Raw genomic sequence first — 24,816 nt, forward strand, 5'->3', positions numbered from 1 at the left:
GGGTGGTAACTCCCACAGGGGCTGAGGGCCAAAGCCCCTGTCCTCCGGCTCTTCTTGCCATTCTGAGGGTGGCACCCACGGGACACGTGCTGGCTTCAAAGGCCGAGGCGGCATTTCCTGGCTGTGGATTCCTCTCTAGCTACAGACGCCAGTAACAGAGCCCAGCAAAGGGCTCTTTAGATCCTAAATACCCATTTAGAGTCCTCATGCCAGGCAGGGCACCCACCAAGGCCACCCAAAGACAAGCCGAGCTGCCAGCCCACCAAGGGCAGGCTGCCTCCCAAGCCTCCTGCTCATGTCTCTGCTGCGCCCCCACCCTCGGCTGCTCCTGAAGCACCTGACACTGTGTGCACCAGGCCAGGTGAGGAGAGCAGGGGGCTGGCGGGGGCCTGACTCTGTGCAAAGTGACCGCATCTACATGACTTGGGCTCTTGCCTGGTGGGGGGGATCCACATTTTCCAGAAATTAAGAATTATCTGGGAGGCCAGGCACGGTGGCTCACACCTGTAATCTCAGCATTTTGGGAGGTCAAGGCGGGTGGAACACCTGAGGTCAGGAGTTTGAGACCAGCCTGGCCAATGTGATAAAACCCCGTCTACTAAAAATACAAAAATTAGCCGGGCGTGGTGGGGGGCGCCTGTAGTCCCAGCTACTCGGGAGGCTGAGGCAGGAGAATCGCTTGAACCCAGGAGGCAGAGGTTGCAGTGAGCCGAGATCGCGCCACTGCACTCCAGCCTGGGCGACAGCAAGATTCCACTTCAAAAATAAAAAAGAATTATCTGGGGAACTTGTTCAAAACACAGGTTCTGGCGCCTCTACCCAAACCTGTGGGATCAGGATTTCCAGAAGGGAAGCCTAATGATATTTAACACACATTCCAGGTGATTCTCACCCCAGAGGGGCGGGACACAGCGTGGGTCTCCCCGGAACAAGACTAGACAGGAGGCGTGTGAGGACGAGCTCCGGCCAGGCCACTGCCAGGGACTCTGGCAGCGGGTTGCCCAGGCGCCTGCAGACTCTGAAAACAGCTGGAGTCTGGCGTGCAGCTGCAGCCGAGGAGAGCCACTGACCTCGACCCATCAGTCAGGGGCAAGGCTGAGGTGAAGCCATGTGCAAGGCCCTTGGTGGGGAAGTGAACGGCCAGGGGGCCCTCCAAGGGCCGGGAGCAAAGGCAGGCGGGGGCTGCAGCCTCTCACCTTCACACCTCGGACGCGGAACTCCGCAAGGGCCCTGCTCATCTTGGTGGCGGCCGTGGGGTGGTCTTTGCCGTGGGCAATGACTTTGACCAGCAGGGAGTCGTAGTGGGGCGAGATGACGGCTCCTTGGAAGGCGGAAGCATTATCCAGGCGGATGCCCATGCCCTCTCCACTCCGGAACACCTGTGGGAAGGGTGAGGCGTGAGGACCTGCGCCAGAAACTGCGGTCAAAAGTGCCTCACCCACCCCGAGGCTGGCCAGGTGTGCACCCAGCAGCTGCTGAGAGCAGAGCGTGGGGTGTCCGCAGGTGAATCCCAGCTCTGGCTGGTCAGGTTTTGCTGTTTCTGTCACCAAACCCAGGAGTGTGTCCCTTCTCTACGTGCCACGCAGTCACTGCTACTGGCTCCCTGTGAGGAGCTGGGAGAGGGCAGAGGAGGAAGGGAATGCCTGCCGCAGAGCGGGAGAGGGGCCCGGGCAGGCAGGGGCCAGCCCTGCCTCTATTCCCACGGACCTGCTGCACCTGCCTGAGCAACCCTCTAGCCTTTCAGACTCATCCACGTTCGTTCCACAGCACGGATTGAGGTCTGCTGACCCGGCCGCTAAAGGGCCTCGCCGTGGGCTCCCAGACAGCGAGGGGACGAGCAGGCCGGCGACAGGGCCTCCAAAGGACCATGTGCGAGGCAAGAGGCGAGGCTGACCGGGGGTTTGTTTTTGTTTTTAACAGGGTGGTGGGGAAGGCCTCAACATCCACCCATGCTCCTTTCCTTTCCTTTCCTTCCAGAAGGGAGGATGGGAGGGAGAGGAGGCAACGAGGAGGAAGTGGGAGAGGAAATGAAGGGAAAGTGCCAGAGGCAGGGTCCACACCCATCAGGGAAGCAAACCAAGGGCGAGGAGAGGGCAGCGGGGCAGCGGGACAGGGCCAGGGCCAGACGGCAATGGGAGGGGCAGCGGAGAGGAGACAGAGGCGCCGACACTCACACACACAGGTGGCTCGTGCCGCCTGCACCTGTTCGTGCCGCCCGAGTGAGCCCCGCAGAGAAAGGCTCCCCGGAGGTGGGGGACCCGTCAGGCCCAGGTAAGGAAGAAGGGGAGTGAGGGGACCGCCCAGAGGGGCTCGGGACATCCACTGCCCATTTCCGCTTCTCGGGGGCAGAGGCCTGTGTTCAATAAAAAGGAACTTCATAAAATATTTAAGGGTGAACACTCAGCTGAGAGCAGAAACTGTTGGCTAAAAATACTCTGTGGTGAGGCAGGCTCTGAAGAGCCAGGGCTTGGAAGTGGGGATGGAGGGAGGCAGAGAAGTCAGGGGCCGCCGAGCAGCACTCAGCCTGGGGCTGCCGCCACCTACAGACTCTTCCAGAAACAGAAGGCAGGTGGCCAGCTCCCTGCTGAAGCCACAGGCTCTGCTGCTTCCAGAATCCAGAGAGCTCTGGTCCCTACCCCCAGCCTCCCCAGCCTCCCTTGTCTCAGAAGCCCAGAGCCTGGCCCAAACTCATGTTTGCTCCCCTCACCGCCCCACACAAGCCCGGGGGCCTCTGCCTTGGACTCTGGAGCAAAGCTGGAGCTCCATCAATGTCTTGCCTCCTTTGGGGCTCAGGCCCCTGGATAGGGAGCAAGTCCCTAGCACAGCTGGCACGGTGCTGGCAGCACGTGCAGGGCTGGGAACAGGCACCGAGCAGGCCGCAGGGCTCCTGCCCACAGCTGGGACCAGAGGCGGGGGAGATGGGTTTTGGAGGCCAATGACTGGGTCCCAGTGCTGAGAGGAGGGAAGGTACAGGGAGCCCTCCTGGAGAAGGCGCGAGTCTTGCTGTGCTGAGGAGCCTGCCGTGGACCGCCTCAGCGCCCCCTACACCAGCTCTCTCCCCCACCAAGGCTGCCATCTCGCGGCCCCGAATCCACCTCTCGGTCTCCCTCCTGTGCCGCCATCTCCGACTCCCTCCCCCATCCTTGATGGGCCCCTGAGCTTGGCTCAGACTCCATTGGGACCTCTGGGCCCAGTCCTTTGCCACCCCCACCCCCAGGTCTTGCCATGTCAGCCCATCCCTCAGATGGGAGGTGGTGCTTGGGCTCCGTCGGCAGCCAGGCGTGGGGCTCCTGTGGGAGCTGGAGGGTCAGGGGCTGGCTTTGTGTCTGGGTCCCTGCGTTTTGCTCCACCAAGCCAGCCTGCTCCCCGCTCCCACCCTCACGGCTTCCTCCTGACCTGGGCGCCCAGCAGTCTCTTCCCCTGGGAGGCGCCGCCCCTCCTCTGGGCACTGCCTGCCTCCGTGTACTCTATGTCCACTTCAGAGCCCACATGCGGGTCCTCCCTAACTGCCGGGCTGTGGCAACTTGGCACTGCAGCCCCAAGCACCGGGCAGAACCTGTGTGCAGGTGAGCTGGCATCTCCCTCTGCTCGAGCTCCGCCCACCTCAATGCGGCCGGTGTCCGGCTGGAAGCTGCGCGCGGGGTCCTCAGTGGTGACCCGGCACTGGATGGCACACCCGTTGATGCGGATGTTCTCCTGCCGCAGGCCCAGGTCGGGTAGGCTCCTGCCCTCAGCCACGTGGATCTGAGCATGGACCAGGTCTACGCTGTAGGGCGTTGGGGGGAGGGGGGAAAGGACGGGAGAAAGGGGGAAACATGAGGCGGGGGATAGACGAGGGGCACGGCAGCCAGGGGGGCGTCCACACACAGTGCGACTCCTGCCCATAGGCTCTGGGCCAGCCTGAACAGCCGGTTCCTCCCAACCAGTGGCTCCACCAGCCCCTGCCCTGCTCCCGCCAGGAGCAGACTAAAGTACACAGTGCCTGGCAGCTGGAGACGGCCCGCTGAAATACCAGGACCACCTGCTCCTGCATTCCTGACTCACGATGCCGTCCACACAGCCCTAAGCTGCTCCTCCCTGTACTCTGCCTCCTCCTTCCTTGAGGTCTGTTTTCCCCACTCCCCTAAACTCCCCCTTGGTAAAGCCTAGATTTGAAGCCTCAGCAGATCTCTAGGTCAGAGGGCCAGGATAGCACATTCTTGGGGCCATATGTGCTATGCTGTGTGGGTGGTTGTGAGGGGGGCAGTGTGCAAGGGAACAGGTGCTGTGAAGGCTGGGCTCCTCGAAATGGCAACCACAGCTGTGAGAGGGTTGCACAGTGGGTGCTGGGTCAGGACCTGTCTTTCTGGGGCCTGTATTCCTGCTGGACTTGTGCCCAAAACCCCCTAGAGATGCTTGGAGAGTGCAAGCTTCCCCACCTCTGCAGGGTTTTCCAAGCTCAGACTTACTGCTCCTAACGGCAGTCACAAGTCCAAGTGGAACAGCTGTTTAAAAAACAAAACAAACAAAAAAAAAAACCCAGGCCGGGCACAGCAGCTCATGCCTGTAATCCCAGCACTTTGGGAGGCCAAAGTGGGTGAATCACACGAGGCCAGGAGTTCGAGACCAGCCTGGCCAACATGGTGAAACCCTGTCTCTACTAAAAATACAAAAATTAGCCAGGCCTGGTAGTGTGCGCCTGTAATCCCAGCTACTCAGGAGGCTGAGGCAGGAGAATCACTTGAACCCGGGAGGCAGAAGTTGCAGTGAGCAAAGATTGCACCACTGCACTCCAGCCTGGGTGACAGAGCAAGACTCTGTCTTAAAAAAAACCACTCAAGGTTTTACATGTATTGCCACTGAGGCTTGTGGTGAAGGCGGCCTGGAACCTACACTGGCAGGATTTCCCCGTGTTCTTGCTGCCTGCTGGCCCACTTCGCAGCAGAGATGACAGCTCCCACTCAGTGCCACAGGCCAGGCTGCGCTCCTCCCATGCTTCATCTCCACGACGGTGTGCTGAGAGCCCTGTCATTCCCACCAGAGGAGGAGCTCGAGGGTCAGAGAGGTTGGAGCTCACCCAGGCTCCACGTGGCTCGGGACCTGAGAGCACCTGAGCCCCAATCTGTCTGACATAAAACCCGTGCTCCAGAGCAGACAGACTCCCATCCCTAACAGGACGCTCTAAGCAGACCCAAGACCGAGGAGTTCACAGCAGCTTGAGGGGAAGAGTCTCACTCGGCCAAAGTGTTGGTCTTGTCTCTAAGCTTCTCCTAAGGGGAGGGAGGGGCCTCCATGCCCCCGGCGAGCCACAACAGCCACCCCGACAGCGTCCTCAGTCTCAGGTGGGGTTGGGGCTGGGGGCAGAACTGGGGTCAGGGATGCTCCACAGTGAGATGGGCTGGCCCAAAGCAGCGTCAAGAAATTACATGGCTCATAGTAGAGACCTTGAAGGGTGAGGGCCATCGTGACTGTCATTTAGAAACCAGGCGGATTTTGAAAATGTCATCCTCAGTGCCTGCAGGGAGCACGCTAGTGCCACCTCTCTAGAGGGCTGTTCCGAGGGATGCTACTTATCCTTCAATCAGATAATCCTGTTGAAGGGTTTACCCTCAGAACTCTTCAGAGCTGAAGCCAAACATTCAGGCACACAGATGATAAGTGACATGCTTAATAACCACCAAAGCCAGACACACAACCTAATTGCCTAACAATCGAGGATTATGTAAGTTAAGAAATACACACAAGATGGAATAGTACGCAGCCACTAAAAGTATTCAGACAGAATTATGGCATGGGGAAATGCCTTCAACAAATATTAAATAATTTGAAAAGTAGAATAAAAATTCTATATAAAACATCTCTATTGCATCAAACTATGTCTCTAGTAAAACAGGTAAACCGGGAAAGGAGCAAACCAAAGACAGCCGGAGATGCCTGGGTTCCAGCGCCAGCTGTGTGACCCCGAGCAACTCTCCAAATGTCTCTGAGCCTTGCTTTACTCCTCTGACAGATGGGAGCACCTGGGCCTGAGCAATCGGCAGCGTCCTGACAGAGAGGAGGGCTGTCAGTCATTTTTATTTGCTCCTTTGTGCTGATTTTTATAATAACCACGTAATGCTTTTAGAATAATGACTTTTAAAACACTAAGTACCTGGATCCCCATTGCTCTCCACCAATGTGGGGAGTGAGCAAGCCCCCTGGCTGGCCCCAGGAGCCACTTCGCCTGTACTTTATGCAAATCCTAGAAGCCGCGCCTCCCGCCCCGCCTGCCCGCCCACACTCACTCGGTGATCTCCTCTGTGACCGTGTGCTCCACCTGCAGGCGGGAGTTGACCTCGATGAAGTAGTGCTTGCCGTGCCTGTCCACCAGGAACTCCACGGTGCCTGCGTTCTCGTAGCCCACCTGTGGGGGCGGCCACGTGAGCAGGGGAGGGCACAGGCAGGGCCTGGGCAAACTCACTGGACTCAGGACAGGGATTCCGTCCCACCCATTGGGTTGGTTCCGTAAAAGAATGGCCTGTGGCAAACCCTGCCCCCACAGATGGCAGACAGACCCCAGGGCCCAGGTCATGCTCCTGCCTGGACACGTCCCCCAAGTAGTCCACTAGGCTCCAGGGTTCCCGGAGCCACAGATGGCTGCACCCAGCTTATCTGGGTGCCCACCCATCCCAGGCTCGGCACCTTGCCCTGCTGCCTCTTGGGCTTGCCCGCCAAGGCTGTGTCATCCACCCAGACCCGGAGACCCAGGCCTCTCCCCGCCACTGCTTCTGCTTGGAGGTGTTTTCAGAAAGTCCCCTTCTAGTCTACTGCGCAGTCACCTCTGGCCACCACCACCCAAAGAAATTCATTTGAGAGGTACCAACAGATAATGACTCTAACTCACATTTCAGCCCTAATTCCAGTTTCACTTTTGGTCTCACCAAAACGATAAACCAGACAGAATCACCTCCCTTAAACCTGTTCTGGAATGTGAAATAGTATAAGCCAGTAAATAAGACCTGACTTAAACGCGACCCTGGTCGATGCCTCGCATTAGCTGTGGCTGAGGCCTTGCTGCAGAGTGCACACCCCGGCCTTCGGCATGGGGAGGTAACGCATCCTCTGCTGCCTATAGGCCAGGGAAGAAGAGGGGGCAGGACCCCGCTGCACACCTGGCCACAGCAGGTGCTCTCCAGGCCAGTCCTGGGGCAGGTCACTGTGGGGAGATAGCTTGCCACCTCAGCCTCCTCCACAGCCCAGGACCCCCCAACCAGAGGTCCCAGAAAAGCAGAGATGGGCAGAGGGTGCAGAGCAAGGAAACAGATCATAATAAACATGATGTAGGAGACAGAAGCACATGAGGGAGGACTGCCTTCATAATGGTCGTCAATCTTGACAGAATCCACGGAATCTCATTCTCCTGATGACAGGGATGAGCTGATGCCACAGAGAAGCCAGGTCTGTGTAGCAGCAGGGCTGAGGAGGCGGCTGGGGCTCCTTCCCTCCCTCTTCTCAGCCATCCTGGACTCTAAGCTTGGCCTCTGGGCCAGGTGCCTCAACTGCACATGGGAAGGATGCCACAAACCCACTTCTGGCCCCCAGGAGAGTCCTTCACCCTCTTCTCCCCATCCCCAGTCCCCAGAAGGGGACTCAGGGTCCCCTTCCCCCACCAGCGCCCCACTGTGAGGCCTGCCGGCCTGTGAGCACAGGCTCCTGTCCCAACACGGGAAGCCCACCCTTCACCTGTTTAGCGAGTTTCACAGAGTCGCTGGTGAGCCGAGTCCGAAGCTGTGGGTCCAGGTGGGCGGCGGGGGCAATCTCGACCACCTTCTGGTGCCGCCGCTGGATGGAGCAGTCTCGCTCGTACAGGTGCAGGATGTTCCCATACTGGTCCCCTGGGGAGGGAGATAAACTGGGCTTAGCTTTTACTGGAATCTACACGCCTCCTAAATGCCCCATCACCCCCACATAACCACTGTGGCCAGTCAGTGCCGGCTGCCAGCGGTACAGAGGCTGCCAGGAGAGACACCAGCATTACCAAGGCTGTGAGGACCAACTGCCAGCTCGGCCCCTAGAGCCCACTTTCCAGAGTCCTCTGGAAAAGCGCCCCACAGGCCCCAGGGCTGTCCCCAAGGCCAGCCACTGTGACGGCACCAGGACTGGGCCTCTCAGCTCCTGCCTCCAGCTGCCCCAGGCGGGGCGTCGGGACCACTCACCCAAGATCTGCACCTCGATGTGCCGCGGCTTCTCGATGAACTTCTCCACGAACAGCGCCCCATTCCCAAAGGCGGCCAGAGCCTCTGAGTAGGCCCGGGTGTAATTCTCCTCCAGCTCCTGCGAGGGCGGGCAGGGGCCAGCCAGACCTCAGACCCCACAGCGCTACCTCTCCCCTGCCATGAACCCCACCCACTTTCCAGATCCCTTGAGTGGTCCGCCCCTGCCCCGACGGCAGGCTGCCCTGCCCTGCTCCCAGCCCTGGGCATCTTCACTCACCTCGTAGCTGTGCACCACCCTCATGCCACGCCCTCCACCCCCATAGGCCGCCTTGAAGATGATGGGGAAGCCGTAGGTGTTGGAGAACTCGTGGGCCTCATGCAGGGACGTGATGGGGGCATCTGTGCCAGGGACGACGGGAACACCTGTTGGGAGAAAGGTGTGGGGGAGTCTCTGTAACAGGCGGGAATCCCTGCCACCCCTCCCTGCTGGACCCTCTCCAGGAGCTGCGGGGCCACCCCTTGCTTGCCCGTTATATTCACCCGCAGCAATGGCGATGGCCCGGGCCTCCACCTTGTCTCCCATCTTGCGGACCACTTCTGGGCTTGGCCCAATAAACCGGACCCCTGCATCCTGGCAGGCCTGGGCGAAGTCCGCTCGCTCAGAGAGGAACCCGTAGCCAGGGTGTACTGCATCTACGTTGTTCTCCTGCGGGTGGGGGTCAGGGAGAGGACGGTACCTTGCAGTCCCTTCCAAGGCCTCGGCCAGCCTCTTCCCCTGCCTAACCTGCTGAGCTCCATCCGTTTACCCACCCACGCACAGAGGCGCTGAGCACGCCAGCCTCAAGAGACCCCCGCGGCAACTAAGACTCCCTGGTCCCTGCTGTCCAGGCCCAGCCAAGCCGCTGGGCTCACCTTGGCCACCTTGATGATGTCTGGGATGTGCAGGTAGGCCTGCACGGGGGCCAGGCCGCGGCCGATGAGATAGGCTTCATCTGCTTTCTGCCGGTGCATCTGGCCCGTGTCCTGCTCAGAGTAGATGGCTACGGTGCGGATGCCCAGCTCCGTGCAGGCCCGGAACACACGGATGGCAATCTCACCTAGAGGGCAAAGAAACAAGAAGTTAGATTCCTAGGTCCTAGGAGAAGCAGAAAGGGGAGTGGGAAGCCAGGGCCTGGGGCAGTGAGTGGGAGAAGAATGCCAAGGCTGGGGCGGCCATGAGGCTCCTCTCACCGGCCCCACTGGTGCTCACCTCTGTTGGCCACCATGACTTTCTTGATGGGCTTATACTCCAGGCGCCGGACATTTGGGGAGGCAGCGGGGGCGGTGGAGGTTCGGCGGATTCCCAGGAGCCTCAGGCCCCCATGGACTGTTCGGAACTTCAGCATCTAGGGAGGGAAGTCAGAGCCCAGGTTAGCGCAGCCTCAGCACTGAGGCTCCTCAGAATGAGTGAGGGCCCTTCCCAACCCCACAGTGGCCCCACAGAAAGGCTAGCACCATCTACCTCCTGGATGCCTGGCCAAGCCCAACATTTCCTGGCTCTAGAGAAGGAAGCAAATCCAACCCCAAATGGAGCCCCCAGCTCAGCCTGATATCCTAACTGTGACTTTATTGTTGTAGAGACAGGGTCTCCCTATGTTGCCTAGGCTGGTCGCAAATGATCCTCCCACCTCAGCCTCCTGAGTAGTTAAGACTACAGGTGTGAGCTGCCGTACCCAGCATAATATGCACTATAACTTTTAAAAGTATCAGGTTGGCCCATCCTGGCTAACACGGTGAAACCCCGTCTCTACTAAAAATACAAAAAAAAAAAAAATTAGCCGGGCGTGGTGGCGGGCACCTGTAGTCCCAGCTATTCGGGAGGCTGAGGCAGGAGAATGGCATGAACCCAGGAGGCAGAGCTTGCAGCGAGCCGAGATCGTGCCACTGCACTCCAGCCTGGGCAACAGAGCAAGACTCCGTCTCAAAAAAAATAAAAGTATCAGGTTGGGCGCGGTGGCTCATGCCTGTAATCCCAGCACTTTGGGAGGCTGAAGTGGGAGGAGCACCTTACGTCAGGAGTTCGAGACCAGCCTGGCCAACATGGTGAAACCCCACCTCTTACTAAAAATATAAAAATTAGCCGGGCATGGTGGCACACGCCTGTAATTCTAGCTGCTCAGGAGGCTGAGGCACGAGAATCGCTTGAACCTAGAAGACAGAGGTTGCAGTGAGCTGAGATTGTGCCACTGCCCTCAGCCTGGGTGACATCAAGACTCTGTCCCAGGAAAAAAAAAAAGTATAATACTTCAGGTTGGGCACGGTGGCTCACACCTGTAAACCCAGCACTTTGGGAGGCCAAGGCACATTTGTGTGAGCTCAAGAGTTTGAAACCCACCTGGGCAACATGGTGAAACCCTGTCTCTACAGAAAATACAAAACTTAGCCAGGCATGGTGGCACATGCCTGTAATCCCAGCTACTTGGGAGGGTGAGGCAGGAGAAGCACTTGAGCCTGGGAGGTGGAGGTTGCAGTGAGCTGAGATGGCACCACTGTACCAGTCTGGGTGACACAGCAAGACTCCACCTTTAAAATATATATATATAATATATATTATATATATAATATATTACATATAATATTATATATAATATATATAATATATATTACATATATTATATATAATATGTTATATATATTATATATAATATATAATATATATTATATATTATATATAATATATATTATATGTTATATTATATATTATATAATATAATATATATTATATATTATATTATATATTATATTATATATTATATAATATAATATATAATATATAATTTATATAATATTATATATTATATAAATTATATAATATATATATTATATAAATTATATAATATTATATATATATTTAAATCAACTGACGACAACTTACATCCCTGAATGCAAAGAGGCTTCAGAGGTTGGCCAGCCCTTCATTTGTAAAATGAAGGAAACCAAGGTACAGTGGAGGCTAAAAAGACAGCTGCCCAGCACAGAGCCCAAGCCAAACCAGACACACTCTTTTCACCCCTGCATCTAGGCCTCATCTAACCATCTGATTCATTTCTTTCTTTTGAGACGGAGTCTCGCTCTTGTTGCCCAGGCTGGAGTGCAATGGCACGATCTCTGCTCACTGTTACCTCTGCCTCCCAGGTTCAGGCAATTCTCCTGCCTCAGCCTCCCAAGTAGCTGGGATTATAGGCATGCACCACCATGCTCGGCTAATTTTGTTTTTGTTTTGTTTCTTTTCTTTTTTCTTTTTCTTTCTTTTTTTTTTTTGAGACACAGTCTTGCTCTGTCACCCAGGCTGGAGCGCAATGGTGCGATCTCGGCTCACTGCAACCTCCGCCTCCTGGGTTCGAGTGATTCTCCTGCCTCAGCCTCCCGAGTAGCTGGAATTACAGGCACCCGCCACCAGGCCCAGCTAATTTTTGTATTTTTAGTAGAGACGGGGTTTCACCATCTTGGCCAGGCTGGCCTCGACCTCCTGACCTCAGGCGATCCACCTGCCTCGGCCTCCCAAAGTGCTGGGATTACAGGTGTGAACCACCACGCCTGGCTGTATTTTAAATAAAGACGGGGTTTCACCATGTTGGCCAGGCTGGTCTTGAACTCCTGACCTCAAGTGGTCTACCCGCCTCGGCCTCACAAAGTGCTAGCATTACAGGTGTGAGCCACCACACCCGGGCGATCTGATTCATTTCTTAGAAAAAGTTTAAAACACTTGACTCAGCCATTTTGTTTTAAGTAAGGAACATAAAAACATACTCAAGAAATGAAACAAATATTGCAAAAACCTTAGTGCCATATTATAGCCAACAACCTAGAAAAGGGGAAATAAAGACAGAAGAAAAAGAAAAGAGAAGAAACAAGGAAATAAGTAGAAGAAAGAGAAGAGGAGGAGGAGGAAAGACCCACAGCCAGGGGAGAAAAACAGAAAACCCCACTAGGGGCAGACCTTATGCCAGGCACAGTTCTAAGCCTTAGGAGTCGAGAACACAACAGTGAAGGGTTCTGCTCATGGAAGATGAATGGCAGTGAAAGGAGCAAAGAAAAGAAAAACAAGACACAAATCAGAACATTTCAGATCACAAGTGCCTGGAAGATAAGAAACAGGTGACATTTTGCGAATGATCTGGGGCGGGTGCAGGGGTTTGGGGGCTGGATATTAGAAAAGGCCTCTCTGAGGAGGGGACACAGAAGCTGGGACCTGGATGGGGAGAAGTCGGCCACGCACAGATCCGCAGAGAAAGCTCCAGGAAGAAGGGATAGCAATTGTGAAGTTCTCAGGAAGAACAGGCTTGGTGCTGTCCTGAGAGAGGGAAGTGTGAGCCCACGGCCTGAGGTGGGGCTGCAGCCACAGACAGGGCCCAGTGGTTGAGGCCTCCCTTCAGCCATGGACAGGACAGGAGGGACATGATCGATGCACAGTGGAAAGGATCTCTCTGGACTGGCGAGCAGCAGGGGCTGACAGACGACGCATGTCTGGGGCAATTCAGAGGCTGAGCTGAGAGACGCGGAGCCTCTGACAGGGGGAAGCTATGGGGGTCGGGGTGGGGCTTAGGAAACGTCTGGGCTATGACAGACAAGATTCGTCGAGAGACCCACCATAGAAAGCAAGGTAGAGGAAGAAATCCTGCATGGGTGGGTGGAGATGACTTTTCCTGCTATAAGAAGGGCAAGACAGAAAAGGCAGGGCTGGGAGTGAGGCAAGCTCACAGAGGGGGAAGAGCAGGGCCAAGAACCTGGGCAGCATCACAGGGGCGGTGGTGTCTGAAGCCAGGGAGAGAACAGCCTGGGAGAAGTGGGTCAGGCCTGCGTCTTCAGGCCCACTGGAGTTGAGAGTCTGGCCGAGGAGGAAGAGCCAAGAAGGAACCCAGGGGGGATGCCTGGAGGAGGGAGGGACGCACGGGTCGCTGGGCAGAAGCAAGCGGCTCTCAGGAGGATGGGGCGCGAGTTGGGCAGAGCATGACTCCCAGAGGCAGGGTAAGATGGGGGCTGGGAAGGGGCCACTGCGGTGACCAGGAGGCACCCAGGTCACACCCGGCTATGGTGAACATGGGTAGAGTAACCTTGCTGGACTCTGGGCTCCTCCTCTTTCTAAAATATACCTTGTCCTTATTCATTGCACAGTGGAGAAACCTGGCGGACACCACGCTGACCGAGAGATGAAGGTTAATATCACTAGCACCGAAGGGACACCACACACCTCCTGATGGGGTTCCCGCTGCCGTGCACGGCCTGAATTTAATCAGGAGAAAGCAAGGGGCAAACTCAAATTCAGGGAAATTCCACAGAATAACTGGCTTGGACTCTTCAAACATGTCAAAGGTCGTGAGAGACAAAGACGCAAGAACGGTTTCAGATGAAAGGAGACCAAAGCAACAATGGCGAGAGCCACACACGATCCTGGATTGGATCCGGGTTTCTATTGCTAAGAGGACATCAGGGGACAACGATACAATTTAAATAAGGTCTGCAGGTTTGAAAGAGGATTGCGTTGATATCAATTTCCTGATCTTGATCAGTGGACTGTGGTTATGTTAGAGAACAGCCTCATTCTTAGGGAAAAACACTGAGGAACTCAAGGGTCCACGAGCACCACGTCTGCAATTTACACCCACTCATATGGTTCAGGGAAAAACGGGAACAATGAAGCAAATGCTAGTATTGGGGGAACTGGGGTCAGGGGTACGAGAATTCTTTGTCTTACTCTTGCAACTTTACTGAAAGTCTGAAATCATTTCAAATTGACAAGTGAAAAGAACCATACCCACCGCTAATGCTGCTGGAGGAGATAACCTTAGGGAGTGCATGCCCCAGCACCTGCTGCTCAAGAGGTGCCGGGAGCACCAGCGAGGAGCTCAGGTGTGGAGACACACCCTGCTCAGAGCAGGATGAACGTCAGACGTTATCACCCTGCTATCTCCCACACGCAGATCTACAATCCTCTAAGCCCTGCTCCAGGCGGGTTATCGGATGCTGCCCATGAGGAGGACAGGTCTTTCCCAGCTGGGAGCAGGCGGCACTGGCATCAGAGAGCAGGTGTGGGGTGTAAATCTCACCCTCCTCCTGGGCACCAAATGTCTACTCTGCTGAGCGCTGGGAAAGGCCATGTCAAAAGAGCTCAAGTTACCACATAGGGCAAAGTCAGGAAGAGGCGAGGGGAGCCTTCGGGACAAGCACAGCAACAAGACAGCAAACACAAGTGGCTCTTGAACCCACGAGAAAGCAAGAGATTCAAAATACAACCATGAGGTGCCACTCCTGCCTGGGAGCTTTGTAAATGCAGTGCTGAGCGCCAGGAAGGCCTTCAGGAGGCGGCCCGCAGGCACTGCTGAGCATCACGGCAGCTTCTCCGGGAAGCTGTTTGCAAAACTTATCAAGAGCCTTTAAGGTATTTATGCCCGGCCAGGCGCAGTGGCTCACGCCTGTAATCCCAGCACTTTGGGACGCTGAGACAGGCGGATCATTTGAGGTCACGAATTCAAAACCACCCTGGCCAACATGGTGAAACCCCGTCTCTACTAAAAGTACAAAAATTAGCCCAGCATGATAGTGGGCGCCTATAGTCCCAGCTACTCGGGAGGCTGAGGCAGGAGAGTTGCTTGAGCCTGTGAGGCGGAAGTTGCAGTGAGCCGAGATCGCGCCATTGCATTCCAGCCTGGGTGATAGAGCGAGACTCCATCTCAAAAACAAAACAAAACAAAACAAAACAAAAAAAGCCGGGCACAGTGGCTGACGCCTGTAATCCCAACACTTTGGGAGGCCAGGGCGGGTACATCACGAGGTCAGGAGATGGAGACCATCCTGGCTAACACGGTGAAACCCCATCTCTACTAAAAAATACAAAAAAATTAGCTAGGCGTGGTGGCGGGTTATGCCCCTGAGCCCAGTCATTACTATTCCAGAAATCCAACCCCAGGAAATATTCCAAAATGGGAACCAAGATGTACGCAGAAAGATGTTCAAAGCAAGATTATTTACAACAGAAAATCATGAGAAGCAATTTAAAGATTCCACATCCTGGCTCCCACAGACATTATGTAACCATTAACAATAATGTGTTTGCACAGGTTTTGATGACATGGGAAATGCTTGTGATGTAATGTGAAGCCAAGAAAATTTAATGGTAAACAACATGATCTCATGAAGTTTTTTTAAAGGAATGGCAACAACTGTAGGACTGCTTGCATGCCACCCTCCTCACTCCCACGTGCTATGGAATTGCTGTAGAGTTGTGTTTTCCTCCTTCTTTATGCTTTTCTATATTTCCATATGGAAAATTTCCATATTTTCTCCATTGGGGATGCATTATTTACAATTAGAAAAAAAAGAAGAAATATACAGAAGGGACAGGAAGAGCTCCGCAGGAAAAGGCGAAGGGAGCTCCTGCTACACCGACTCCTTGGGTGGGAGGACTTGGCTATGTGTCTCCCAGGAGCCTAGCACCCTCCCCCTCCTCACCTGCTGGCCTGCCTATAGGTGAGCAGCCTCACAGCTGGCAGCAGCCCACTGGCACCGAGATTCTCAAACCTCCAGGGCAGTTTCAAGCTTTTTCCAGGGAGCCCCAGTCCTTTCCTCCCACCTGGGTGGGTTTACACTGCGACCACAGGGGCACTTACCCGTGGTTTGTGGGTAAACAGGTCATTTTTGTTGCTCTCCTCCCCTCTCCACACCACACTCACTCCCCACTGCCTTTTCCATGCAAAGAAAGAGATTTCCTCAGAAGATATGCCAAAGGCCGGTCACCTCCGGAGCCTCGGGAAGGCTGCACCCTGCCCCACAGCATGGCCACCAAGTGTCTGCTTAGCTCAGGCAGGAAAATGATGGAGTGCTGACACGTCGCCGCCCCCCTCGGCAGCCCCTCTCACATACATTCTTGCATTGGATCCTCATTTTTTCTTGGTGGGTAAAGGATTCCTTAGCAGTCCCACTCCACCAAGAGCCGGAGGCTGTGGGCAGCGGGGGGCACAGGAATGCCTCCGTGAGTCCTTGTGTCCCTCAGAGGGAAGCGAAAGCAGGCCTAGACTTGAGGCCAAGAGGACTGTCCCCGGGGCACGGGAGCTCTTTGGGTGGCAGCGTGCCAGGCAGATGTTTATGGAAGGGAAAAGATCAGGGCTCTTCGGCTGAAGTCAGAGCAGGGAAAAGTGGAACAGAGAGTAGCCTCCTCTGGGGCACAGCCTAGCGCAGGCCCACAGTCCACTGGCCGGGGGCTGCCCCAGCTCCATGGTTTGGGCACCTCTGAGGCCCCGGCTTTCACATCTGTAAAACGGGGTTCCACCAGCCCACCCTAAGCAGGTCATCCTGGGTGTCGACTGAGACAGTACAGCTAAAGCGCCATGCCTGGGTGATAAACATCAGCTGCTGTCACTATCTTCCCAACTCCCTCCCTTCCCAGATGAACAGAGGGCCAGGGAGGAAGCCCCCGGCCCCACACAGCTGGAAGGCCCACACACTTGCGCCCTCCCACTCGCACCATGATGCAGCTCCATGCTGACCTCCCCACAGGCCAGGCCGTCCTGGGGTGAAGGCAGCACAGGCAGCCCACCCACCAAGCCAGGCTGACCACGCACCCAATGCTTAGCAGAGTTCACTGCATAGGGGAGCCAGCAGGTGCGATGCCCACATACACTTGGAGCAAACACACAGGCCCGAGGACACCACGTGCTTTTGCCAATGCAGAAACCTGTCCCCAACATTCCTCTGCAAAGGAAGACCCACCCCAAACAAAAGCAGTTGGGAGTGTCAGGTGTTGCAGAGAGGGGGGCACCTGTCCCAGAGCACTCACCCTGTACCGGCCTTCAGTGCACAGAGGAGGGTGTCAGACACAGACAGCTGCTCTTCTGCCTGAGGTTACTGGCCCAGAATACAAAATTCCCCAACACGAGGCTGCTGGAGGCCTGGGCTGCAATCAGGGGAAGGGGCAGCAGTGAGCCTAGAGGCTGTGAACCTGAGGCCTAGAGGCATGGGCCGCTGGCTGCAGGGAGGCGGGAGGTTGGGTCACGCAGAGAGTAGCTGATCCACAGCCCACAGCCTGCTCCCTCGGCCCCCTAGGGACCTGGCAAGATGATGAGGGAGGTGGTCTGAGACAGGAGGCAGTCAGAGAGGGGAGGGCAGGTTTCTGTGATGGATTTGGGATGTGCTGCCGAGTGAGGCGGAAGACACAGAAATGTTGGCCAGCAGGCAGTGTGGGGCTGGGGAAGGCTGTCAGGAGCTGCTGTGAATGACGGAGGGTGAGGGCTGCACTGCTCCTTAGAACCTAGGCATGGCCCTGAAACTAAGCTCACCGCTGTGGTCACACAAGACCCCCACCACCAACCTGTCTCTCCCTGACCCGCACACAATGCCAGGCACGGATGGGGCCCAACAGACATAAAGATGAACTGAAACACCACTGCATTCCCAGGGCGCCTGCACCCTTCCTAGAACTTGGTTAACCCAGTTTTTCCTTATCGAATGGCACTGCCTTCCCAGATCTGAAACCCAGGCCTTTCCAGAATCAACATTGGCTGGGAGAAACCGCACTGTAAGATGGGCGTGGCCCCCTCACACCACCCTCTCTCCAGGAAGCAGGGTCTTCAAGGTTACGGTGGAATAAGCCGACTCTGGGTATGCTGAGCTTGAGGGGTCTGGGATGGTTCAAAGGGAGGAGCTGGGTGGGCAGACTCCCCCTGCTCCCCAATACTAGACCATTCCCCAAAGCCGAAGGGAGCAGGGGCCTCTGCACAGCACTTGGGGTATAGAAGAAGGAACCCCTGCAGCTGGAGGCGCCTATGGTGACCCTAGGAAGTGGCAGCAGAGGGTGGGAGACGGCCTTCCTGAGACCCCCAGAAGCCTTGCCTCTGGTATTAATGACACTCCCGGTCCTCAGGCTGTATGAAACCAAGCCCAGACACTGGAGTATGCCAGCCTTTCAACTCACAATGGCACATTCCCAGAAAGTGCCACCAGTCTGCAGCCCTTCTGGCTGGCACCATTCCAGGCACTTCCTGCCATCTTCACAGCAGGGCACAGAATAGGCGATGGCCAGGCACAGGAAGCAGGGGGCAGCAATGGCTGGGGCCAGGCTCCCTCTGCGGTCCCATGCTGCAGTCCCATGCTGCAGTCCCATGCTGCGCCCTGCTTTTGCGTATTTGGTTGGTGGATGGCAATCAAGAAGTTCTCAAGGTTGTCAAGTTTGGCTGAGAAGCTTCCCTGGAAATGCAGAGGGCTTTACTAACAGAACCCACAGAGCCGTTTCCTGCTCCCTCGAGCTGAGCCACAACTCTTCAAGGGAGGCTGCTAGAGCCCCAGGTGTGAAGGGCATTCTGGGATGCTGCCAGGGCCAGCAACCAGCTCAGGTTACAGTTACACGCCTCGGGGGATGCCACTGTCTTGCTTGCTCCTGGTGATACACACAAGCAAAGCTCTCCCTTTCTGACCTCAGAAATGGGGAAACAGTAGTGAGTGAGTGAGAGAAAAGCAACCACCATCACCCAAAGATCCTTCACCCTGTTTTCCTCTCCAGAGAGCTGACAGCCCAGAGACCCACTTGCTATTTTCTGCAAATGCCAGCTGACAGATCCCTTTTCTTGGCCTCGGGTTGTGCGTAAGAGACCAAGAAATAAGACAGCTTTGACTGTCACTTGGGACGTGTAAATAACTCCTTGCAAGCAAGAATGAGCCACAGTGAAGCCAGTAGTGTGTGGGGCACCTGCTTCCTCCCCTGCTGCCTCTCGGGTGACTCCACAGCTTCCATTTCCCTCCCAGCTTCAGCTTCAGATCAATAACTCAGCATTCCCCTTCCAGAAGGGAGTCAGGAAGGCACCTACGACGACCTGCAGGCTGAGGCAGGGCGAGGGCCTGGCCGTCACCTGCCCCGCTCCTGACAGAGCTGCCGCTTCCATAGCACACAACACATACTCACTGAGCTCCACCTGGTGCCCGGCCAGTGCCAGTGGAGGAGGGCACAATGGTGGGCAGTGACCCCAGCAGAGCCTTGCTCCTTGCCAGGCAGGGGCCACTGTGGCTCTTCATGCAGACTCACTCAGTAACCCTCACAGCCCCTCATCACCTCCCTGTACAGGTAAGGGACCAGGCGCAGTGGGATTAAGTGACACACCCAGGCCACCAGCAGAGCCGGCCTGGAGCCCGCTTCATATGGCCCCCTCCAGAGCAGGAGCTCGGACCCATCAGAGTTGGCCTATGGACTCTTCACTCAAGCAAAGGAGTAAGTCACGGCTTTCATCAGGAGCACAGTGTGACAGGCACTTGGAAACCAAAATACCAAAACCAAAAACCCCACTTCTGATAAAACTGTCTGTCACTTGCCTGGCCTCCAGCAGGGCCACCAGTGGCACTCAGAGCTTCCCAACGAGAGCTGACGAACAATGTCAGCAGTCACATGTCCCAGATAAGCCAAGGCAGTTTCAATTTGTCTAATAAATCATCAAAATGTCCCTGAAATCCCACTACTTCAGACCTGAACTACATCTCCCAGGATGCCTCTTGCAACCAGAAGGAGCACAGAATCCTGCTGTCAGGCTATCATCCCCCAAGTTTTGTTCCAGACAACAACATGGCCCCAGTGCTCAGCAGCCTTTCTGGGGACCAGGGCAGGGCGCCACCTAACAGCTGCTGCAGCTGAGGCCCCACATCGCTTCGTCCTACATATTCCTGTCCTCACAGAGCGTCTCCTGCAGCCTCAGAGGGCAGCAGTGGGCAAGAGGCCGCAGAGGAAGGGAAAGGCCAGGCCCTGCTTCAGGGGCGGGTGGCCAGCAAGTTGGTTCTGAAAGCCCAGCAGAGCACCTGGGTCCCTCAGCAAATCCTCAGAGGTGTGCTGGAGAGCAGCAGAGGGCAGAGAAGAAAGAAGTGTGGTTCAGAAACAGGCCCCAGGAACCTCCGAACCAACAAAGCTCCACACACCTACTTCCTATGGGCCCAGCTGCCCCCAGCACCAGCACCCGCACCAGGCTGTGCCCCTACCCCCAGCTGGGCTCCACAGCTGCCAGTGAAAGCAGGTCAGAACCAGAAAGAAAGAGCTCTTGGCAGAGCACTCGGGGCTGCAGCGGTGGCAGCTCTGACGGATGGGGCCGCTCTCCCCAGGTGGCTCTGCTCTAAACATGTCCGATGGGCCCCAGGGCTGGCAGCCAAGAGGGACAGATGAAAGAACGACTCCACCTGGCTCTCAGGGCTGCCACGGCTGATATCAAAGCACCCAAGAGAGGACAGACTGAGGCTGAGATTTCTGGGCAGGGGGGGCAGAAGGGAGGACGCTGGAAACAATGCAGGTGACAGACACAGAAGACAGGAGAGAGACAATACCAAAGACGGAAACAGACACAGCACGGGTGCTCGCCGAGGCTCAGCTGGCCGGGCTCTGGGCCCCCAGGAGCACCGGCTGCTCCAAGTGGCACTGCGGCGACGAACAGCAGTGAACAGTGCCAGCAGGGCTCCTCATCGCCCTGGCAACCCTCTATTCAAAGGAGCAGCCGAGGGGGAAAGGGTGGCACCGAGGCGACTGGCGCCATGGTCTCGGGACTTGTGGACTGGGGGACAAAGGGGGTCTCAGAGAAAGCAGAGTGAGGGGTCCCGAGGGCCTGCAGTGAGGTGGCTGCTCCATCCCAGCCTCACTGGAAAGCAGTGAAGAATTTCAGGGCCAACACTGCCCCCTGGCGCACGAGGAGCCAGCTTCCTGCCGACCCTGCAGCATGGGGCGTGGGCAGGGCTCACATGGGAAGGTCACTTGTCCCCATTCCTCCACATCCTATAGGAGTAGGCTCAGGAATGCCTTCCCTATATTCCCCGGGCAGCCACCTCCCTCAGCTCTGTCCTTGTCTGTGCCCCACCCGTCGTCCTGCTCAGGGGGCTCTCCATGAGGTCTCCGTGGCGTCTGTGTCCTCAGCAAAGAGCATTTAATGTTATAAAGATTTGTTGACCCGTCTTGTCTCCTTTAATAGACACTGTTAGGGCCCTGGGCACAGGATCCCTGGTCTCTTTTGTCCCCACATCTCCCTGGCACTCTGTACAGTGCGTAAGACCAGAATTAAATAAATGTCTGAGGGAATGAATCAGTGAAGAAATACTTCAGGTCACAATGAGGTTGCAGAGTGGCATGAGGCTGTTAAGATTCCCCGTGAGGCGTGGTGGCTCATGCTTGTAATCTCAGCACTTTAAGAGGCCGAGGCAGGGGTATCACTTGAGTCTAGGAGTTTGAGATCAGCTTGGGCAACATATTGAGATCCTGTCTCTGCCAAAAAATTTTAAAAAAAACTTTTTAAAATTAGCTGGGTGTGGCCTGGCACGTGGCTCACACTTGTAATCCCAGCACTTTGGGAGGCTGAAGCGGGTGGATCACCTAAGGTTGGGAGTTCAAGACCAGCCTGACCAACATGCAGAAACCCCATCTCTACTAAAAATACAAAATTAGCCGGGCATGGTGGCACACGCCTGTAATCCCAGCTACTTGGGAGGCTGAGGCAGGAAAATCGCTTGAACGTGGGAGGCAGAGGTTGCGGTGGGCTGAGATCATGCTATTGCACTCCAGCCTGGGCAACAAGAGCAAAACTCCATCTCAAAAAAAAAAAAAAAAAAAAAATTAGCTGGGCATGGTGGTGCCCATAGATAGTCTCAGCTGCTTGGAAGCCTGAGGCAGAAGGATTGCTTGAACCTAGAAGGTTGAGGCTGCAGTGAGCCATGATGGTCCCAGTGCACTCCAGCCTGGGCAACAGAGCAAGACCCTGTCTCAAAAAATAATTAATCAATTAGTTAAAAAAAAAGATTTACCTAGAAATATTATGGAGCATTCAGATAAAGATTAGTAAGGCTTGGCCCCTCCTGGGAACAGCACACACATACTAGTGGGACACACAAATGTCCCATACGTATCGATTAGAGCCCAAAGTGATGTTGACAGGACAGAGAGAGGGTCCGAAGGACAATGTCAGCAAAAAGCACCTCCCAGACAAATGCAGAGCGTGCCTGTGCCCCCCACACCCATATGTTAAAACCTTGATCTTGGACTTCCAGCCTCCATAACTGTGAGAAATAAATGTCTGTTGTTTAAAAGCCACCCAGCCTGTGGTATTTTGTCACTAAAGCCCAAAAGGACTCAGACGCAGCCTGGCAATGGGAACCAGGGAAGCTGAGTTTCAGGGCTGCGAGGGGCGACAGAGGCTAGGGGCACCAAAGACTCAATTCTAAACAGAACTGGACAATCTTTGCAGGGAGGAAGATGCCAGGACCCAGCAGACACTTGCAGGTGGCCCAGGACGTTTCCCGACCCTCTTCAGGCCACCCCACCCCTGCTGGAGAGCTACACAAGACCTGCTCCCCACTCAATTCCCCTCGTTCCAAGATGACAGGACATGAATGCTGGCTGGATTAGAGAGGGCCTCCCAGAGGCCGTGGGGACTTCGGGACCTGTCAAGCTCAGGACAAGCGGGTATCACCCGGTGTTAGAGGTTGAATTGTGTCCCCCGCCAAAAAAGATACACTGAAGTCCTAACCCCTAGCACCTAGGTCAGAATGTGACCTTATTTGGGCCGGGTGCGATGGCTCACGCCTGTAATCCCAGCACTTTCGGAGGCTGAAGTGGGCTGATCACCTGAGGTCAGGAGTTCAAGACTAGCCTGGCCAACATGGCGAAACCCATCTCTACCAAAAAATACAAAAAATTAGCCAGGTGTGGTGGTGGGTGCCTATAATCTCAGCTACTCGGGAAGCTGAGACAGGAGAATTTGCTTGAACCCGGGAGGCAGAGGTTGCAGTGAGCCGAGATGGCGCCATTGCACTCCAGCCTGGGCAACAGTGAGACTCTATCTAAAAAAAAAAAAAAAAAAGTGACCTTATTTGGAAATAGGGTAATCAAGTAAAAATAAAGTCATTAGGGTGGCCCTAATCCAATATGCTTGGTGTCCTTATAAAAAGGGGGAAATCTGGACACAGACACACGCAGAATGAAGATGTGAAGACACAGGAGATGACGGCCACATGACTGGAGTGAGGCAGCTACAAGTCAGGGAAGGCCAAGGACTGCTGGCAAACACCAGAAGCTGGCAGTGGCCAGGCAGGACCCTCCCAGAGCCATCCGAGAGAGCACGGCCCTGCTCACACCTTGATTTGGGGTTTCTGGCCTCCAGATGTGAGGCAAGAAGTCACCGTTGTTTTCACCCAGCTTTTGGCACCCTGTGATGGCAGCTGTAGGAATCTAATACACCCAGGTTGCCTACAAATAACCAGAACCTATACAGACCCTAACACCAGGGGCTGGAGAAGCACAATGATGGTAAAAATACCCCCCTCTCATCCGTACATCCTGATGCAGGCCACAGCGGTGGCTTTCAGAGCATGTCGCTATTTGGGACTGTGATCAGCTGGCTGGGGCAGGCTGAGTGAGAGGCAGCAGAGATGAGAAGTGAAGGGTGATGAGGCGGGCCACGCCTGCGTGGAGAGCAGGGAAGAGTTAGCAAGATGGCCTGAAGGAAAGACTCCGGGGTGGGAGGAGGAAGGGACGTCCAGAGGGAGAAGAGGGGAGGGAGGGGGGCAGGCAGAGGAGGGGAGGAGGTCCAGGTGCTGGGGCGGCTGGAGCAAAGGCAGATAAGGCAGGAAGCAAACAGCCTGGCGTGGCCCGCTGAGGCAGGGAGTGCAGGCAGGGAGAGGAGCCTAAGGGCTGAGCCTGAGACTCAGTCCAGAGCTAGTGAGCCCCACCAGCAGCTTGGGCAGTGTCCTCTATGTTGGGATGCTATGGAAATACCAGGCAGCAGGGAGACAGATTTGCAACTGAGAGGGACCACTGTGGCAGCTCTGGGGAAGCTGGATTTGAGAAGGAAAGATGAGAAGTAGAAGGTCAGCTAGGAAGATGTTCTAATGTGGGCAAGAGACAATGAGGACCTGAACCACGGTGGTGGGAGTAGGAATGAAGAGGGACTGTGCCAAGAAATACTTAGGAGGTGGCATCAACAGCACCCATTAGATGGGAGGCAGAGAGGCAGCAGGGAAGGGTGGCCCTGGGTTTTAAGGTGAACGATGGCAACACCGAATTAAAGAACGCGAAGCCAATGTGGGTAGAAACAGTGACTCAGCTTTGAACCTGAAGAGTATCCGGCTGGAAAGAACAGACAGCTAGACAGTGAGTCTCCTGTGTAAAGAGTTCTGAGCTGCAGAGACCTGGGAGTCATCCCAGCCCGCTCCAGAGACGAAGGCAGGAAGGCACGCTGCTAGGATGTGTCAGTGCCACGGTGCACGCCCCTGGCTTCAGAACCTAGGGTCCTGCCTTTGACCACTGTGCCACAGCGTCTTTCCCAAGATACAAGGCTCCAGCCCCGGCCATCAGGGCTGGCCCAGGAGGTGAGGCATCACATGGCTGTTGGGGAATGGGTGGAAGGTCCTCTCGGCTCCACAGAGTGCTTACTGGGCTCTTTTCCAGGCAGCGAACTGGAAGCTTCCATTCCAGGAACCAGGAGTCCTGCAGCTACTGGCATGCAGTGGGCTCCCCAGGGAGCCCAGTCTCATCTCCCAGCGAGAGGACCAGGGTCCACCAAGCTCCACCCCAACACAGACTTGCCAATGGGTGTTGGTGTCTCATTTTTCAGTGTGAACGGTCAGCGAACCACCACCAGATATTTGAGGAAATGACCAA

The 24,816-nt window shown here is 55.5% G+C and overlaps 1 protein-coding gene across 7 annotated transcripts in view; it reads right to left on the minus strand.

Annotated features, from left to right (window-relative positions):
* Window positions 1-24,816, minus strand: part of PC (pyruvate carboxylase) — a 112,133-nt gene that overhangs the window by 14,045 nt on the left and 73,272 nt on the right. For 6 of the 7 annotated variants that reach the window (XM_016921319.3, XM_054661428.2, XM_016921318.4 and 3 more), the window contains 9 exons: window positions 9,424-9,559; window positions 9,087-9,271; window positions 8,715-8,880; window positions 8,452-8,597; window positions 8,175-8,292; window positions 7,702-7,853; window positions 6,264-6,382; window positions 3,604-3,766; window positions 1,197-1,379 (listed from right to left, as the gene is read on the minus strand). In XM_016921319.3, the coding sequence (XP_016776808.1) occupies window positions 1,197-1,379; window positions 3,604-3,766; window positions 6,264-6,382; window positions 7,702-7,853; window positions 8,175-8,292; window positions 8,452-8,597; window positions 8,715-8,880; window positions 9,087-9,271; window positions 9,424-9,559 (1,368 nt within the window). Of the gene's footprint in view, window positions 1-1,196; window positions 1,380-3,603; window positions 3,767-6,263; window positions 6,383-7,701; window positions 7,854-8,174; window positions 8,293-8,451; window positions 8,598-8,714; window positions 8,881-9,086; window positions 9,272-9,423; window positions 9,560-16,986; window positions 17,081-24,816 lie in introns of those variants that run through there. The other variant, XM_016921321.4, reaches the window with a different exon arrangement.

Source organism: Pan troglodytes, chromosome 9 (assembly GCF_028858775.2).
Source record: "Pan troglodytes isolate AG18354 chromosome 9, NHGRI_mPanTro3-v2.0_pri, whole genome shotgun sequence".
In the NCBI taxonomy this organism is placed as follows: domain Eukaryota; kingdom Metazoa; phylum Chordata; class Mammalia; order Primates; family Hominidae; genus Pan; species Pan troglodytes.